General features: G+C 32.4%; 1 protein-coding gene across 1 annotated transcript; it reads left to right on the forward strand.

The window, feature by feature from the left end:
* Positions 1-6,620: 6,620 nt before the first annotated feature.
* On the forward strand, positions 6,621-14,071 carry LOC132751189 (gamma-secretase subunit PEN-2-like). The gene is made up of 4 exons (XM_060741327.1): positions 6,621-6,657; positions 11,127-11,214; positions 11,709-11,813; positions 12,846-14,071. Exons 2-4 carry the CDS (start codon positions 11,154-11,156, stop codon positions 12,983-12,985), a joined length of 306 nt encoding a protein of 101 aa, XP_060597310.1. The 5' UTR covers positions 6,621-6,657; positions 11,127-11,153; the 3' UTR covers positions 12,986-14,071.
* Positions 14,072-15,329: the final 1,258 nt, after the last annotated feature.

Below are 15,329 nucleotides of genomic sequence, written 5' to 3' on the forward strand. Positions count from 1 at the left end.
AGGGCCTAATAACGATTCGCCACAGTTAAATAACGATTCGCCACGTGTTCAAATACAAATTTTTTTTCACATCTGTTTTCAAACTGTTGATGGAAAACTTTTTTCCATTTTATATTTCATTTTTGTTAATTACATAAATTAATTACACTAAATACACATTTTATTGAATAAAAACACACGAAAACCAAATATATACACCCCCACCCCATAATGGCACAGTAAGGGGCCTCCGTGGCCGAGTAGTTAAGGTCGCTGACTGGAGATCACAGGTCCCTGACCGCTGTAGGTTCGATCCTCACTCGGGATGTGAGGAAGCCTTCCAGCTGGCTTACGGAAGGTCGGTAGTTCTACCCAGGTGCCCGCTCGTGCCTGAAATAATGCCCGGAGGGGCACCTGGGGTCTTCCTCCACTAATAAAGCTGGAAAAAAATTGACGAAAAATCTCGGCGGGACGCTCTAGGATGGCCCGACTTTGAGTGTACGGTCGCCCATATGGGCTTTCCGGTGGCGACCTTGAATAAACGCATTAAAAAAAAAAAATGCACAGTCTGTCCGTGCCAAAGGTGAACGTCGCGTGGCCATGACTTACACTATACCCCTGTTCCCCCTCTACAACCCAAAACCCTTAGAACATCATCCAAACATCATATGTATTGACAAAAATAAATTTTTATGAAAAAAAAATTACGACTCTAGAAGATTATAATTATATAATTATATAATATTTTAGAGTCATGAAAATTGGCCACGCGACGTTCACCTGTGGTCCGTGCTAACAAATTCTGTTCAAGTTTCACATCTCTCCATTTCACTGCATAATTTTTGCATTATTCTATTGTGGAATGTTTGAGTGGGTAAAAATGAAAATGATATTCACTGATATTAATTGTTAACGTTATACACATAAATATAGTTCCAAAACTATATGAGCCGCTTTTTAAACGCTCCTATACGCTCCCTTCGCAGCTTAGTGAATACACTATATATTTAACGTTATTTCACACAAAAGTGAACAATTATGAAGCGCAGGAAAGTACCGTCCTTTTTTTTGTACGCGATCTTAAAAGCTATGGACCATATGATAGTTTAATCATAAACTGGTGATAGTGTAAGCGGAGACCCTAAAATTGGGGTGTGGAACTCCAAAGGCGTTAAAATATAAATAAATTGTATATTATTTATCTTATGTAGCAAGCGAACGTCAGTGAGCGACAATGGGTTATTCACAATTTACGCAAGTCATTTAATGGTTACGACAATCACGGATTTATATTACATTAATACAAATCCGTGCGCGCAAGTCGGTATCATTGCAGGCTCTGTGGGATGTAAGAAATGAATGATGATTTATCATCAGCAACATTTATGCGTACGATTTTGTTTCTGGAAACTTCACTAAGCTGTAATAACTATATATATTTCAAGACAAACCTTCTTCCAGCCCCTCTATCTGCACCATATTTGCTCTAGAAGAGATGTTGGTACGCTAAACTTGAACAAGGATCGAATAATTATTATGTAAACTTGGATAGTTTTACAAATAATTATACAATGTAATAACAGATTGGTAAACAAGCGTCATCAAATGTCACTCAAGGCCTAGCTATTTACTTAATATGTTGAATACCGCCACCCTTTCCTCGTTGACGTTTGTTCTCATAAAGCATATATGTTTATTATAGCAAAAGATTACAGTTTTGTATTGAAATATTGCCCTATAACAGTATACTGCTTTTAAAACATAATCACTTTTATAAATCAAATCTTGTGACAAAATATTTACCTCTGAACATGTGAGAAAACTGGTTTCGATTAATAATTGAATTCAGAAATTTAGATAAGGTTTTGATTTAAGAGATTTGTATTTCTTAGAGACAGCTGGAGTCTAAATCCTGAATACTGAATTTGATACTTTGATACATTGTAGTAAAAACACATTTACATTTTCCTGTAATTCTTTAGAAGTTTTTAAAATTGCAAATAAAACTGGTTTATATTACACTCATGGTTTGAGAACCCCTCAGAGGTGCAAAACTTTAGCGCATTATAATCATCTCGTCATTATCCTCTTGTTAAAGATATATCCAACAATTTTTAAGCTACCATATGAAAAAAATAGGCTGATTTTCATATGTTTCTCTAAACATCTGAGGTTCATATTAAATTATAAACATGAGAAAAATGTTCTTCATAAGTAGATAACAACATTATCATAACGTGACTCGTAGGGGACTCAATATCAAGAAACCTATTCCACCGCTATCAAACAGACTTAGTACTCTTGGATTTCCCCAAAGCCTTTGACAAACAAGTTAACCACCTTATCATAAATGTATCAATCATGCTGTTAAATGCACCAAGTTGCATTAAGTAAAGTCCTTCCTGATTCTTAGAGGCCAATCTGTTGTAGTGTATGGCGAAAGGTCAAATGAAAATCAAGTAACACCCGGAGTCCCAAAGGGTTCTCTTCTATGACAATCTAGGACTTCTCTACATGTACGTTATGCCTGAAAATCTAATTTTACAGGTTAGGTTATTCCCTGACGTCGATGGACGATACTTTTGTTTATCTTGCTGTAAATAACTCACTGCTAAAAATCCTTAAACAAGATTCAAACAGATTACAAATATGGAAAACTTCATGGGGCATGGAGTCAAAATGTACTGTTCTAAATATCACTTGGTCACGAAATTCTTAAATCTCAATGCCTGTCCCATGGCCAAATTCTAGAAACAGTCAAAGTTGCCAAATACCTTGTTGCAATAAGCATATAAACTGAAGCTACCTGGACACTCAACTTTATTAAACGCAAAATACCATGCAAAATCCCAAAGTATTCGAATTAAAGCTTGCAAAGCTTTACTCAGGCTTCAGCTTAAAATGCTAGCTCTATGGAAATCTCACATACACTATAATATACATTGTACACTAAATTGAAATATTATATATATCGCCATGCAGCAGGTCGTGCAGCACGTCGTGTAAATCAGAACAACACCATATACAGCAATATCACAAACCTGTTGGCTCACACTGAAATCTGGTGCCTGACTCATTATGTAGCACGTCGTGTAAATCAGAACAACACCATATACAGCAATATCACAAACCTGTTGGCTCACACTGAAATCTGATGCCTGACTCATTATGTTTAAAAAATAGTGCACGGGCTGGTTGATATAGTAACCTCATATATTGAACCCCTTAAATCGACAAACACGACTTACGAATCTTCATTTATTTTCCTACATTTTTAAATATAAAAAACAATATTCGGGTTTTTTCATTAAAGGTCGTTGTTGTGCGGTTTTAGCAGTGATATTATGCCATTTCTTCCACCAGGAACAACACATGAAGATATTTAAAATGATTAATTATTTGTTAATGGGAAGTTTTGTAAATATGCAGCTATTACAAATTAATTAGCCTTAACATACATCAGGCTATTAAGTATTCATGCATATCAGAAGGGGTTATCTGCTAAAACCGTGCCTTGTACACACCTCCATCTCCATCACGTGTCAGATAAGTCGCGTGCTTTAAATAACGGCATACCCGCGAATCTTTTATGATTTATGATTTATTGATCTCTTCTATTTTCGTAAATTTAAAATACTTTTCGTCTCGTTTAACATCATTATATGTGGTGGTTGGTCCATCTATCCGATTCTGAAGAAGGTTTGAGTGATCTATCAGTGCGCGGTCCGCGAGCTCACATTTTCTCCAGCAAAAAGGCGAATGTATTAAAATATAATCAATGCCGTAAAATGAAACTTTATAAGATAAATATTAGGTAGTCTAACTAGACAAAACTTTTTTGATATATTAGGTTAAGACGCGAACATATAAACAATACGCGAGGGGTAGTTGCCTAAGCTATATACTACAGTATAGTATACTGTATGTTAGTTTGGACAAATATTTTATATTTTAAATTTTTGAGTCAGTGCACAGCCATTGTATAAAGTGTACATAACCTATTTTTAAGTGTTTATTTTTAAAAGTGGCCCTAATAAGTGGCCGTGAAACGGTGCTATTATGAAGTTTATTTATTTATTTATTTTGTAATTTTATTGCTATGTAATTTTAATTGAATAATTTCTTAAATAGGCTGTGCACTAGACTATTTTTACCATACAGTCTCATGGTTATTATCAAAATTGGGAGGTGCTGGCTACAGATTACCCATAATGTCAAAAAAGACTCCATATTGTATATATCCCCTTGCCCCCCGCCCCGTGTTATTTATTATCTATCTTTTTTTTTATCCCTGTATATATAAACTAGTATTCTTAATACTAGTAAACGTGAACCCGTGCCCCCATATGGAGCAATACGTTTATCACGGGTTCACTCAAGCATGAGATTTTCTTAAATATGTTACATAAAGACTATCTCATCACATTATGGGTAACCAAGTTATTATTATTAGCCATATTTGGGACTTAGATTTTTTCTTATTCTTCTATGAATTGTTTAAGTAATAGAAGATTAATTATTATGTGTGATATCTAGATGCATAATAATTTATAGACAATGAGACAGTGATAAATAGATAAGGCCGTTTCCACCACATTTTAACTATCATATTTGTTTTAATTTTGAAATAAAGTTGGTAAAAACACGTATACATTGGATGCAACGGGCACCTGCTAAATCTCTATCACGTTCGCGCGACAAACTTGTCGATATAGGTCAATCCGAAAATTAAGTAAATTTGCAAATTATCACAAAACCGGATTGACCTCCTTATTTTGTAAACAGAGAATTTTCGGCCAATGAGAACAAAGGAGGCAATCCTCTCTAAACCAATCAAAATTAACTTTATAAAGCGGGTGTTCGGTAGAACTTACAAAAACTACAAAATTTAAAACAAACTCTGCTAATTACAAACATGTAATTTATTATATGCATACCAATGTATACGGTTTATAACATTTAAATAGAAACCAACAGTCAGCCCACAATGAATTGGTCAGAAAACGTTCCTGACATGCCTTCTTCGCAAGTCTGCGAACTCTACAAAATAGGTAATATTTTAAAATTTTTTAGTTATACTAAATATTAGATAGACCTGTTATAAAAGACGGTAACTTCTATAAACGTCTTGGCCAATTTTAAAATAAGTGCTTTTTAATAATTTAATTTTAGAAGTCTTAATCTTAGTATGGGATTGCCCCATCTTCCTCCCATGGCAGAGGTTGTACGTAGTGACTACCCTGTCATGGGGGATATGGTATGCACATAAACACATGTACGGATATAACAATAAGTAATTAAACATCAGCTCCCCCTTTTTAAAAGGTTATAAATGAAGTATATGCTCGCCCATATGGTCTCTTTCCGGTGGCGAGGGTAAACAAACCCAAACACACACACACACAAACATGTAATTAATAATATGCATCCCAATGTATACGGTTTATAACATTTAAATAGAAACCAACATAAATAACAGTCAGCCCACAATGAATTGGTCAGAAAACGTTCCTGACATGCCTTCTTCGCAAGTATGCGAACTCTACAATTATAGGTAATATTTTTAAATTTTTTAGTTATACTAAATATTAGATAGACCTGTTATAAAAGACGGTAACTTCTATAAACGTCTTGGCCAATTTTAAAATAAGTGCTTTTTAATAATTCAATTTTAGAATTCTTAATCTTAGTATGGGATTGCCCCATCTTCCTCCCATGGCAGAGGTTGTACGTAGAGACTACCCTGTCATGGGGGATATGGTATGCACATAAACACATGTACGGATATAACAATAAGTAATTAAACATCAGCTCCCCCCTTTTTAAAAGGTTATAAATGAAGTATATGCTCGCCCATATGGTCTCTTTCCGGTGGCGAGGGTAAACAAACCCACACACACACACACAAAATCTTTTATGAATGAATTGCCTTCTTAGGATGAGGTCGTTCAAAAAATTACGTTTCCATAAAATTAAAATATAAGTTTTCGTAATTTTTTTCTGAAATATCATTAATATGTAACATTCAAGAAAAAGAATCAAACATCTGCTGTCATCTAAGACAGGGATATATTGCTCTCGAGTAATTATTAAGCTGAAACTCGACAGAGCCTGGTTGGCGCCTTATACAGTTACCCTTATTCAGTATCGGCAGCTTGTGTAAGATAAGTATTCTAGCATATCAGACAAAATTATCTACTGTTTACACCAGTACGTGTTTGAAATTATATGCTTTCATTTTAATGATAAATAACGAGGAAGACTGTACTTTTCTTTTTAAATATTGGATATACTTTTAGTTAATGTTTGGTATTTAAATCTTATATCTATATTTTATCATTTTTAGTGGAAACACGACATAACCTCTTTACCGCCGTAAACAGTTACCCTAGCTTAAGCAAGATATTCCGGTCTGTACCGGCAGTTTTACACTTTACAGTTTTGAACATATCCATTTGTAGGAGATAAAAGACCCATGGGAATATATTTAAAATAATTCAAGTGTTGGGGTTAGTTGTGAAAAGCAGAAAATAATCTGTATAAAAATTTAGTACTTTAGAACCATCTATGACAATTCCTGTGTACGGTACATGATGGGAATTAGATATTTCAAACTATGCACTTTTAGTGACGTCACAACTACAGTACACACGGAAGTGAATTTTATCAAACTAAAAAGGTAATTGCAATTAAATTCTTATCGTGATACAAGTTGGTGCCATAATTCCTTCTAGGGCAACACTAGATTTAAAAAAAAAAAATGGTTATAAACAGGAGTACAAGTAAAAGATGCGGAAGCAGATTTATCATAAGAAATTAATAGAAAAGATGGTTATTTTACAGAATAAAAACAAACATTTAGATCTATCCTGGTTGTACTAGATCTATCTACCGGGAATGTAAGCCTTATTAGGGTCACCATCATATAATACAGAAGAAATCTAGGATGAAATACTTCTTCACTGAAGAAGCTACCATTTTTTTTATAAGAATAACAATTTCCAAAAGAAATTTTAACTATTGTTATACATCAAAAGATAGTTCTGTAAATAAACAGGGCTTTCACTGGCTCAAATAAAATAAAAGCCAATATTATAATAGCCAAAAGTTCAGCGGACTATTCACGATTTAGCGATTAACAACATAAGCAGTTGATTAAATAAACATTACATATAAAACTTTTTCAGTTTTATAAGGATTCTCAAGTAAACTGATAGATTTGTGTATATTGAATTGATAACTACCTTTTTTACATTGAACCTCAACTTTAATTGTTATTATCAGGGTTCTCGGGGACGCTTATTTCGGCGTCCCGGTATGCATGTTTATTACAGCTGGACGCAAATATTTTAGAGCAAGGATTCCACGTACGCTTAATTTTGCCTGGGGACGCATAAACATTACCGATTGTTTACAACCAGAAATACACAAATGCGTCAGCGCGTGTCAGTCTATAGGTAGGCGGTCCTATGCACACCAACCCGTGAAGCGATTAGCCAATCAGCGAAAACGCTTACGATCATTATCACGCAATAGTGATCAGACTAATGTACATGTAATTACCAGATATAACACGAGGTGATAATTTTATATCTTTGATCAACAGTTGATTGGAAATTAGCAATTTTACCGACAAAAGGATAAAATTATCGACTATTTACGCCGCAAGTTTAAAGACTGTTTTCTCAAATTACAAATGAGTGTAATTTTGAATGATTGTCGAATATTTTCGGCATTTTCTAGGCACAATTTTGCTTTAGTTTTATTCTTGCAAAAACTTTCGATAAGACTATTAAGAATTTAAGATATTGTGCCGAAATGCCAGGACAACAAACCAAAATACACATACGCTTTTCTTTGATATTTAGATTCTATCCGAAAATTGATCCCGAACATCGGCGATTTCACGTTCGCCAGAAACCCTAAAATTTCGCAAAAATTCTCGGTTTCCAAGCCAAACATGCGAATGAATTGTTCCTTTATTATTTAATCAACATTAAATCTTTAAATATCGATCTTCAATTTGCCCCCTTTTGAAGATATTTGCTAAAATAATTGTCGATCGGATGAATCTCTTACACACTGTTTGAAGCTGTACACGATTTTCCTATTCATTCCGCTAAACGCTGCCTATATACATTTACGTTTTTTTACAGATATAAACTTTTTGTCTTTAGAGTGAACTTATTTAACCAGAATAAAATTTGATATGGTATAAAAGTGGGAAAAAAACCGATTTCCATGTGTTGATGCATTATAATGAAATAATTTCATAATAAATATCAACAACAAAACAATAATTATACTATGTAGTTCAGAGTTTCTTTTGAATAACTATAAACTTTGGAAGTCTCTTGAAGATTCAAAATATCAGCAATGCTATTGTGAGCATTGAATGACTAATCTGTAAACATATTAATTGCGACGCGCTTTTGGACTCCAACTTTTTCAGGGTTGGGAGTCCATGGACTCCATGTTTTAAAGTCCTAGTGAGAACCCTGTATTATAGAACAGAATAAAAATGTTATATAGTATTGTGTATAACAACAATATTAAAGATTCATTATAACTTTACATAATGCTGCTGTAATGCAGACAATTTCTTTTGTTTGTTCTAATCAAATTTTGTCAGCTACACATGTATAACCACTGTCAATTTCCACATTTCATAGTAGCCTATAGAACTTATTCACAGAATGCAGCCTTTTTTCTGAATAACTTACTGAAAAATGTCATCATCACCAATGTAATACAAATTTTCTGCCATAATAGTAAAGATTTTTAAACAGAACATAGCTTATTTTCACCTTTAAATAAATATCAAAAATCACGAAAATATGTGACAATCGTTTTTTTCCCTTTTTTCTGAAGAAATATTCACAATTTTGGTTGTTGAGCAAATAGTTGTTTAGAAGTTAATACTTTTTAAATATTTTATCATTGTTTTCCACTGGTGATTTAGTCAAACAGCTTAAAACATAAAATTTCAAAATTTGCAATTACTACGGTAAATTTTGGGTTGGTCAATATCCAGTTCATCAATTTTAAGACGATTTTTGTGGCTAATTGACGAATATTTGATGGCTATAATAATGCTGGACAATATCTTTAAAGTACTTATACAATTTTACATCTCGCATGTATTTTTATCACCTCGGGCAATATAGTAATCAGCATGTGACCGATAAAAAGTTGACTCGCTGGTGTTAATTTGGGTCTACTGCATTCTTTATCGATTTTTACACTTTATATAAACACTGTTGAAAGTAAAACATAATTGCCAGATTTTGTAGCCAAAATGCAAAAATAATAGCCAATCTTATAAAATAATCGCAAATGGCGACTATGGCGACCGACAGTGTGAGCCCTGAATAAAGAATATGAGTGACAGCCATCTTTGTTTTTAAGTACTTAATACCAGGAATGACTTTTAAACATTCAATAAAAAGTTAAAAACATGTGTAAGTGGTCCATTAATACTGCTAATGATACTAAAACTCTATTCAATATTTATCAATTGTATCATAGTTTGGAGAACTTTCTGTTGAAAATGTGTCAGGGTTAAGTCATATACATATACATGCACAGTGCGTTAACTGGAGTGCGAGTATTAGTTACCCGCACTCCAGAGCTTGCCCATTGATTGGCTCATTTTTGCTGGGGTTTACATATTGTGACGGCAGAGAAAGGGAAAGCGACAGAAATGTTATATTCAGATGTCCGTTCATTGGTTCATTTTTGCCGGGGTTTCATATTGTGACAACAGGGAACGTGCTTTTATGTTTGACTATGATACAAAAGAGAAAGAACACCAAAACACTCGGCAATCTGATTAATACTCGGAGGGCTACGCCCCCTCGTACAAATCAGATAGCCTCGTGTTTCGGTGCTCTTTCTATTACTTATCACACAGTAAAAGGGTAACAATTTGATAAGCATTTGCACACACATTCAAAATGTCATGTTGGGTCCAAATAGTTAGCAATAGTACAGGTTTTTATGCGTAAAACACATTTATGTGAATAGGGTTATTAAAACTTATATATTTTGTATGAAATTAATGTGAAAGACACTTGCATAAACAAAAGAAATTTTTTTATGTAAGTATTTTTTGTAATATCTGGACATTCCCGGTACAAAGTAACTCCCGTTATAAAGTACCTTGAGGATATCTTAAATATTTTTGAAAGTAAATGATTTAGATGCTGATCATCATGATGATTATTCGAATATATTAAATTATCACTTAACATGGTTGGATCGAAGAAAATAGACCAATTTTTTTTTTTAAATAATAAACAAAGATGTCATTCTAATATATATACACATCTTCCAAAAAAAACATTACAACTAGTTATTTAAGTCAGAGACATAGATAATTATCTATGTCTCTGTTTAAGTTATTCATTTTAAGTATGTTTTATGATAATTTTAAGGTGGGGCAAATCATCACTATAAATGTGCTGAAAATTGTCACTAAACTGGGGCAGTGTTATCAATTCAGGCTGTTAAAACTTTTTACAAAATTAGTACAATGCTTTTTTATTTTAGCTGTGACATAATTTGTCCCACATTTCACCAAAACACGCCTCCACATTTATCCTTATTTTCATGAAAATTTTGTAAAGGTATTTAAAAGTAAGATATTGTAATGATTATGTGAACAAAGACAGTAAATTTACACATTGCAAACGGTACTAACAATCCATGTAAATTACCAAAAAGAGGTAAAAATATACATGAATATCCCTGATTGTGTTAGTAACACAGTAGAAATATGGTGGTCAATACTGCAAAATCAGTAATTTATAGCACATAAGATATGAATTATTATTTAAATCTAGAATCTTTTTACCATTCTTCCACAGTCTTAGTAAGCTTTCCAAAGTTTTATCGTCTTAAAATATTTTGGCTCATCTGGAGGCATGCAGCTTTAAGTATTTGACAGAGGTATGTCAGTTTTGACAAATGTAAATTTCTGCCCAGTAAGTTTTGATAAATCAGGTTATGTAGATATCAACATATAAGTGCTGCAGCTGCAGGTGTATTAAAATGATTTTATCATTTAAATATTCAAGCAATCATTTATCGACTCAGGAGTGTACAACAATATTTCTGGCTGATCAATATTTTGTTTTTTTTTGTACAGATTTTACAGCACAGAATAAAAGAACATGGATTTAAGAAGAGTAAAAGATGAAGATAAACTCCAGTTGTGTAGGAAATATTACTTAGGTTAGTGTGATGGTATAGTTTTTTGTATGTGTTAATACATAGTTTATTCCAACATGCTTCACATTATTCCAACTTAAACAGACATGGCAGTCAAGTGCATAATCATTCAATAATGAATTATTATATGACACGGCATAAAAAAGATATTCTTTCATGTCATTTGACATCTTATAAATGTGGTGTCTAAAAACAAAACAATATATAATAAGAAGAATTCTCAGCTAAATTAAATATGTTAGAAATATAAACTTGGGTTATGAACAAAAATTTCTTAATTCTTATGATAACAAGATGGTATTGGTGACTTGGTTTAATGTACTTTGACTCTACAAGCCATTAAATTTGTAATAGACAGATCCAAACACAAAATAAACCTGGGTAATAATAAAAACAACTGTTAAGATTTATGAGAATAGTAAGGTGCACTTTCTAAGAAATGTTTCTAACTGGTTGAAAATGAGAATTATTTATGATTTCCATTTTGAATATTTCAGGTGGTTTTGCCATGCTTCCATTCTTGTGGTTTGTTAATTCTGTTTGGTTTTTCAAAGAAGCTTTCTTCAAACCTCCATATGAACAACAGAAGCAAATAAAAACATGTAAGATACAAGAATTAATTGGTTGCTTCTTTTCTTATATCTGGTATAAAAAATATATATAATATTAAGTAATTGAATATCATGTATATATTCAATTAATAGAATTTGAAGAAATTACTTTAACCCATTACTTCATGAGCATTTTATGAAAAATGGCTGTTTTCATTGAAAAGTCTCCCGTTACAAGTTCAAATTGCTGTAATACTATAAAAACTGCTTCAACACTAATCAAACTTGGCACAAATGTTGACTGGACCATTGCACTTGCAACAACATGCTCAGGCTTAAATTTTCTGTTACCATGGCAACGAGGGGACATCTCAAAATTGCCAAAAATCACTATTTTGCGTTGATTTTTTCCATCAAAATTGATTTCAATGTGCTGCACTTTCTCAATGGATTGAGATAGAGTCAAATGCTTTTCAGCGTTGGTTACACGTTACCTTATGATCAATCTGGGGTCATTTACAGCCTCTCACAAGTCCAAATTTTTTCTTGGCGATGAGGGGGACTCCGCCCCCCTTCAAACCCCCCAAACAGAAGGGGGCACATCCCCCTTCTGGCAACCCCCTGATGTATCTTTTGGTTGGGGGGCCGCGCCGAAAAAGAGGTCACTTTTTTTAACAACATTTCTCAAACAAAAACAAGTGTTTGGGGCCTAAATAAGGCATTTTTTCATCATTTGAGACAACAAAAAGGGGGGGGGGGTGAAAAAGGCGTGTATACGAAGTAATGGGTTAAAAATATTGAGAATTATATTATACATGTACTTTAACATGATGGTGTTAACATTCTGGAAATATGTCTAAGATGGCATTTGAAATAATTAGAAGAGTACTGTTTGAAAAATACTGTTTAAAACCCAGACTATTTGTATGTATATCATACAATGTTAGCAGAAGGACATTTATATACAATTACATGTAGAATATTGAAGAAAACTATCGGTTCCAGTTTGTTGTTTAATACTTCTGAAATTTTCAATTCTTTTTCCAGAATAATAAAAATGTGTTTTATCTTTATTTATTTCAGATGTGATAAGATCTATAATTGGTTCATTGATATGGATTTCTGTTATAGTGACATGGGTGACAATATTTCAGTTGAAGCGTGCCGAGTGGGGGGCTACAGCAGACTATATGTCATTTATCATTCCTAGAGGAGAACCATGATCATTATTGTTTGATGTATCTGTGCTAATATATTTGTGATATGTGGAGCTGGTACTCCTGGGGATCTTTCAAAACATCCATTTATGTACAAAATAATAACCATTGACCTTGAAATTAAGATTCACAAATTGTATCAGAAAGTTCTAATGAGTTTATAAGAGTTTACTTTACGAAGAATATTGTTGTGTTTTCTAATTTGTTGATTTATTTTATGATTTAGCTTAATACTAATTTTTACAGTAACATTTTCAAAACGTGTATCCCTCTGAAATAGATGTTATCCAGAACTCAGTAAATAACAGTTTTTTTTCCCCAAGGTAATCCCCTGGTACAAGCAAACTTTTACCCTTAAAGCTTCAAGGTGCACTTCAAGTCAAACTGTTGCACTTATTTTTGAAACTGTAACATTACTGTAAAATAAAAGTTTGTTATACCCACGGGTTAGCTGGGAAAACCCAAAATATTCTTCATTCCAGAGTAAGTCTATTTACTAAGGTGTAGTTGATGAAACTGCATACATGTAGTTTGATTTGAATTTATGTCCAGTAAGTACATTTAGATATTTGTCACAGTTCATTTAACTTCATTACTACAGTAAAAAGATCATTAACTAAGAAACATTGCTCTGTAATATAATGAGCAGGTATGCATTAGTATGTGTGAAGACAAGTATTGCTTTATGAATTAGAAATGTATAGACATAGTGGAGTATAAAATCTTTTATCCCATTACTTCTTTATTATTTTTGTTTGTTATTTGTAAATAGTTTGAATTTTTTTTAATTCTTTAATGGTATGACTTTATAAACACAATATGATACGTATTTTATTTCCAATCAGATACATTATGAATTTAAAAGCAACTTTTTTGTTTTCAGTTCAATGGCAACGCATAATTTACATTTGGTTGGTTTGTTTGTAATGAATATTGTTATGTGTATATCATCATACAGTAGCTTATAATGTTGCCAGTTATTTTATCCAACATTATTAAAATCTTCGTATGTTGTAAATGTTTCTATTTGAAATTCATTGTGCTTGAATAGTAAAGAAATTAAATTATAATAAAATGTGTTTTGTACATGCACGTTTTTTATTGTTATTTATTTTTGATTCTAACTTTGTGGAACAAGTCTGTTTCTATGTCAAACACTTTTTTTGTATTCTTAATGAGAAGTCAAAACCTGTCCAATAATTATAGTTTGTTGTGAATTTTTGTTTATTTTTCCTATCAATGGCACCTCTGGCTTGGTCAGTCACTTGATTTATGTGCTTATTGATAACTTCAGAAATATAATAAATATTGACCTTTTAGCTAGTGAATATAATTGTGTAAAAATTTATGTACTGAAAAAAAAATGCCTCAGACAATATTAACGTTTTTAGAACATGTCATATTCATCATTAAAAATGTCTATATCTGTTTTATTATAACATTTATAAAAAGCCTGTTTATGGATCATCTACCTCAAAGTACAATGCAAAGTAACTTATTTTTGATAAGTTTTTTCCATAATTTTCTTTCAAAGTCTAAGAACACAATTCCAAGTATCAATTTCTATGGAATATAATAATTTCTTGTGAAACAGTCGGGATTATTTACCATTTACACTTGTGCTATACAAACCTGTTTTAAACCCTCAATGTTAGACAGGCTGCATACTTTAAATGACATCATTCATGTGCGAATTTTATGAATGAATTATGCTCTTCGGACAACGTCATTTTGCTGTTATGAATGAAGTTGTCAATTCATACTCAGCTATAAGAAAAGAAGTGCAACATGAAAACATTAGTTGTCTTTCCAAATATGATTAATATTTAATATGCAAGGAAAAGAATCAACACAGACTGTTGTCACAGACTAGAATATCTAGCTTCTTAGCCGAAACACAGCAGAGCCTCATTACCATAGTAAACAGTTATACTTGAACTAGATATTCATGTTTGTACTGTTAGCTGGAGTAATATCCTTATAATATTTATTGGAAACAATAGGTGGCATAACTTGAATAAAATACTTTGATTTGTGACAATTTCTTGTCACAAGTTATCATAATCATAAAGATAGTTTAGATAAAACAAACATGTTTGGGAAAAATTCATGAATAAATCTCTACTTCAATTCAATTGAAACAAATTAGTAAATGGGCATTTATTGCCTTGTCTTTGACGTAGTATGATAGTATAATGCTTACTTTATTTCTTTCTTTTGGTAAGTCACATTGTTGGTGTTAATGTTATAAGGTAACTTTCCATATTTTTTTAATAGTAAGTAAAGTTTATTCTTGTAACATAGGCCTCTGGCCCAAAATACTTTCCATATTTACTGGGAAAGGAAGACC

This window comes from Ruditapes philippinarum, unplaced genomic scaffold (assembly GCF_026571515.1).
Source record: "Ruditapes philippinarum isolate M1 unplaced genomic scaffold, ASM2657151v2 ctg4944_1_1_1_1, whole genome shotgun sequence".
Taxonomy (NCBI): Eukaryota; Metazoa; Mollusca; class Bivalvia; order Venerida; family Veneridae; genus Ruditapes; species Ruditapes philippinarum.

Excerpts from the sequence above, each read along its gene's own strand:
- LOC132751189 (XM_060741327.1), top strand. The coding sequence starts at position 11,154 with ATGGATTTAAGAAGAGTAAAAGATGAAGATAAACTCCAGTTGTGTAGG. Across the intron at positions 11,215-11,708 it reads GTGTAGGAAATATTACTTAG|GTGGTTTTGCCATGCTTCCA; the intron begins GTTAGTGTGATG and ends TGAATATTTCAG. Across the intron at positions 11,814-12,845 it reads ACAGAAGCAAATAAAAACAT|ATGTGATAAGATCTATAATT; the intron begins GTAAGATACAAG and ends TATTTATTTCAG.